Source organism: Myotis davidii, unplaced genomic scaffold, assembly GCF_000327345.1.
Source record: "Myotis davidii unplaced genomic scaffold, ASM32734v1 scaffold556, whole genome shotgun sequence".
Classification (NCBI taxonomy): domain Eukaryota; kingdom Metazoa; phylum Chordata; class Mammalia; order Chiroptera; family Vespertilionidae; genus Myotis; species Myotis davidii.
In genome coordinates, this window is record NW_006287671.1 from 20,617 (window position 1) to 25,488 (window position 4,872).

The 4,872-nt window shown below is 50.2% G+C and overlaps 1 protein-coding gene across 2 annotated transcripts in view; it reads left to right on the plus strand.

Moving 5' to 3' along the window:
* The first annotated feature begins 2,034 nt into the window (after window positions 1-2,034).
* Window positions 2,035-4,872, plus strand: part of IDNK (idnK, gluconokinase homolog (E. coli)) — a 9,152-nt gene continuing 6,314 nt past the window's right edge. The window contains exons 1-2 of one of the 2 annotated variants that reach the window (XM_006759469.2): window positions 2,035-2,107; window positions 2,457-2,543. In XM_006759469.2, coding sequence (XP_006759532.1) covers window positions 2,514-2,543 — 30 coding nt within the window. In that variant the 5' untranslated portion in view covers window positions 2,035-2,107; window positions 2,457-2,513. The remainder of the gene's footprint in view (window positions 2,108-2,456; window positions 2,544-4,872) is intronic. The other variant, XM_006759470.2, reaches the window with a different exon arrangement.

A 4,872-nucleotide genomic window follows, 5' to 3' on the forward strand; every position in this document is an offset into this window, starting at 1 on the left:
GTGGCGTGTGCCCGCGGCGACCGAAGACCCCGGGGAGTCCCCGGCGCTTGGCAATAAACTGAGGCCGGGCACCTGCTCCCTCTCCCCGCCCTCCAACCTGCTCGCCCCGGGGCACCGGGCGCGCCACCGCCTCCTACACCGGGGCCTCCTGTATGTGCAGAGGCTCTAGCGAGAGTCTTTGTAAAGAGGCGGCTGCTGGGGCACCGGGAGCGCCCTGGCAGTGCGTAAGAGCCCACGTTGCTGGCGGGGGTGGCGGTGGGGGTAATGGGGGGTCGGGCGCGGATGTCAGAACAGGTGGAGGGTGCAAAGCCCGAAGCGCGGGGGCAAACCTGGTCCCAGGCTCCTGCAGACCTTTGTCGGGCTGGGCAGAGCACAGGCCCCTCCTGCGAGGCCCTGGGCTTCCTGATTAGATTTTGGAGCTTGACTTTTACCGTTTACCGTCTTTGATTAGTGTTTATCAGCTAAAGCTGGAAGGTGTTACTGTGCGGGGAGGCCCGAGGGCTTGCGAGGAAGGAGGAACGCTGGCTCCCACAAAGCCTCTGCCCAGCCCCGCCGGCCAGCTGGGGGCGCTAGCCTTTGGCTTCTTAGTTAGACCAACATCTGCGCCAGAACTGCCCCGTAGTCAGGTGTATAGTGGGCCTAGGCTCTTGCTTGCTCCAGGTAGGTAGGTTTATTCTTAGACCAACATCTGCGCCAGAACTGCCCCGTAGTCAGGTGTATAGTGAGCCTAGGTCTAGGCTCTTGCTTGCTCCAGGTAGGTAGGTTTCACTTTCCAAAATTATTACGGCATGTGCAGCCCTAAAATAATTTGGGAAATCTTAACGGAAATGAAAATAAAACTGTTGTATGAGTTGAAGAAGTTGAGAGGTAAGACTGGCGTGATGTAATGGGAGCCCTCGGTCTCGGTTCTTGCTTGTGTGAGCTTGGGCAGTACCCTTCTCTGCCTTGGCTCACATGAGGGAGTCTTAACCAGATGATGTATATGGTTATAATTATGGTAATGATAGCCATGCACTCAGTGAATATTTATTGGGCTCGGTCCTTACTCTGTCACTGACTCAGTGACCAGGGCAGAGAAAACCTGTGCCCTGGAAGAGCTTGCATTCTAGTATGGGAGACAGGCAGTAAGTGAATAAACATGGCGTGTGCCGAGTGGTGCGAGGTGCTCTATAGGAAAACACAGGAGGGTACAGGGAACAGAGTGCCAGGGAGAATGGTCAAGGAAGGCTCCTCAGAGGAAGTGGTATTTGACCAAGACCCACAAGAAGCAAGGGAATGAGCCACATTGATAGCTGCAGAAAGGGCATTGTAGGCAGAGGGAATGGCAAGTGCCTGTGCTGGGTGTCTGTGTGACCAGCAAGGAAGCTGTGGTGGAAGAGTGGTGGGAGATGAGGCCAGAAAACAATGCAGATGGAGAGGAGCGGTCATATGCTGGAGTATTTTGAAGGAAGAGCCAAGATGTGTCGATGGTCTGGATGTAGGCATGAGAGAGGGCGGGAGGAGTTGAGGATGATTTCAAGATCTAATTGATCTCATTATTAATTCAGTATTTTTCTCAAAAAATAATCATCTTTGGAACAGGGTTGAAAAAGCTTCAGTTGGTTTTGTTTTTTTATTGATTTTTTTACAGAGAGGAAGGGAGAGGGATAGAGAGCTAGAAACATCAATGAGAAAGAAGCATCGACCAGCTGCCTCCTGCACAACCCCCACTGGGGATGTGCCTGCAACCAAGGTACATGCCCTTGACCAGAATCAAACCCGGGACCCTTTAGTCCCCAGGCCAACGCTCTATCCAGTGAGCCAAACCGGCTAGGGCAAAACTTCAGGAGTTTAATGAGACCTTACATCCTGCTTTGGGGATGGAGGGATTAGTGGTACCTGGGTGATTATTTCATTTAAATTCCTGGGGAAAACTAAAGTCAGGCCCTAGACTTCAGGGTCAAGAGCATAGCTCTCATTGCTTCAGTATCAGTTATTGGTGTTTTGGTACTAACGGGGCAGCCACCCTTGGATGGAAGAAGGCACAGCGAAGGTCGGGAAATAGCAGTCGTTTGAACACTTGTGTCCTTTCCACAGATCAACCGTGGGCGCCCAGCTGGCTTCTGAGGTAACCTGTTCCATTGCCTCCCAATTACAAGTCCTACTGTGTTGTTTCTCTCTGCTTGCTTCTCTCCCTTTCCCCACCCTTTCTTCTGGCCTGTAGTGGTTTGTAAAACTCACCACAGCACCTGCACAGGGTTTGTGAAAACCACCGAAGCAATTTTGTCTTCCCCCTTGGTGATTATGAATAGTGATGAGTGAAAAAAGGAGCTGCAGTGCCCATGAGCGGGGATCTTAAAGTGGCATTCCAGACCTCCTCCCTCCTGCTCCCGGGTGGCCCTGGGACTGCTGGCAGAGAAGAGGGTGCAGGGAGGGCCACACTGCCTGCCACACCCCCTTTCCCTTTGTTCTTAAAGCTAGGGTGGAGATTCTATGATGCAGATGACTATCACCCAGAGGAGAATCGAGTGAAGATGGGAAAAGGGATTCCACTGAATGACCAGGTAACATTCGCTGTTTCCAACAAATATTCCAGCTGTGTGGCGCAGGCTGAGATCTTTGCAGTGCTTGGTATAGTTCAGTTCCTGAGTTATGACATGACTCATGGTCAGTGCTCCCTCCACAAGCCAGGCACACAGTGGGGCCTCCGCGAATGTTAGCTTTGGCCCCGAATTTCTCTCAACTCAGCATCGGGAGAGATGCGCCCTCTCTCCCCCAGCTTGGACAAGGTCTGCCTTGCACCTTCCCAGGGCCTTTGCACCTGCTGGTCGCACTGCCTGGAATGTACACTTTGTGGCCTAATGTTAATGTGCAGAATGAACACTTTGTGGCCTAATGTTAATGTGCAGAATATAATCCCTGAAAGGGCCTCCTGCGTAGGGGAGTTCATCTTCCCTTCCCAGGTCCTATCCAGCCTGCCATCATCACGAGACTCTGGTATCCACCCCAAGCCAGTGGTCTTTGCAAATTCACATCTGGCCCTTTACAAGTTTCCCACCAATCTCAGGATCAAGACCAAACACCTAAACTAAACATGCGTGGTTAGGCCAAAATGACCTTGACCCACTCCACACTCTTTAGTTGCCATGCACCCTTCACACACACACATCTTCCCTCCCTCTCCGCCCGCCCCCGAGCCACTGTGGCCCCTTTCAGTTCCTCCTGCCGTGCTCCTTCCCAGGGCCTTTGCACCTGCTGGTCGCACTGCCTGGAATGTACTTCCTTCCCCTCCCCACCAAGTTAACCCTGTGCATCCTTCACATCTCAGCTCCTGTGCTACTTCTTCAAGGAAGCCCTCCCTGACCTACTTAAGTAAAACCTCATATAATAAACCCTCTTGGCAACATAGCCCTTATTGCCCATGTCCCAGTTGCAACTTGGCATTTGAGGGTGTGAGAATTTGATGAATATTTATCTCTGCAACTAGATTTCACCTCCAAAGGGGCAGGGACTGGCCATTTCTCTTCCATTGTATATACCCAGGGCCTGACACATAGTAAGTGTCAGAGAATATTTGTGGCGCATTTGTGAGTAAATAAACGAATGAGAGAAGGAATGAATGAATAGCACTTCATTCCCATATGCACCATCATGAGACCATTTCCTAGGGGTCTCTCTCAAGCCACACTTACAAACTGTGGATTTGTTGGCTTAACTAGCCGTAGCCCAGGAGCCACTGTGATGGCAAGGTCAAGGTCCAGGTCCACATACCAAGTGTGTCCAAAGGACAGGACAGAATGGAACTGGCCAAGTGCCCGCACTGCAGTTTTCACTTTCTGTGAACTTCGCTCACGCCCATTTTTGCCCCCAATCTCCCTCTCCCCTTTGTCCTGCCTTGAAGGACTGAGTCAATAAACATTAGTAGGCCCAATTCTGGAGAATTCTAAGGGTGCCCTTCTCTTTGCTTCAGGGAGTGCAGCTTGAGTTTGCAATGATTCAAGCCTGGACCATCAAAATTAAGCTCACATTTAACTTTAGAAGATAGGAGGAGTGAACCATAAAAGAGAGTAATAATTTAAACATAATACTGATAATGTGCTAGAGATAAATGTAGATAACCAGACTCTACCTCTAAGCTTGTGTGACCTTTGGCAAATGGGTTAGAGATGGAACCATTTCATTGGGTTCTTGGGAGGATTAAGTGAGATAATACAAAAAATATGCCCAGAGAAATACCCAAAGGCTTCAATAAATATCATTTTAATTATTGTTGTTGCTAATGTCATGTCTATACAGATATGCATATGTAATGAAAACCATTTCTATAGTGTGTAAAATGTGCCTGTACCAGTGTTATGTTTCTCCTTAATGAGTTGTAAATAAGAGTTAAGTTAGCCTGGCCAGCATGGCTCAGTGGTTGAGTGATACCATCTACCTATATAGGAGGGGGGATCATTTGGAGAATGGGTGCTGATTGCCACATGGTGTGGGAAAATGTGAATTTGTCATCTGCTTATTCTTTTCACAATAACATTTAAATTTTTTTAATTTATTGATTTTTTTGAGAGAGGGGAAGGAGAGAGAAAGAGAGAGATTTGTTGCTCCACCCATCCATGCATTCACCGGTTGATTCCTGCATGTGCCCCACCGGGATCGAACCCGCAACTTTACCTTGCTATCCAGCCAAAGCTACAACATTTTAAATAAACCAACGCTGTTTCCAGTTGGTGTTGGAGCAGGAGAGTCTTGCTTTGGAGGGCGGTGGAGGGAGGAGGGCAGCGGTGGAGAAGCTCTGGGCTTCCCGCCCCCACGCAGACCGCGGTTTAGCGCGGGCGCGGCCGGGCTGGGAGACCGGGTGCGGCGACAGGATTGACGGTCCCGACCGCGTGCTGC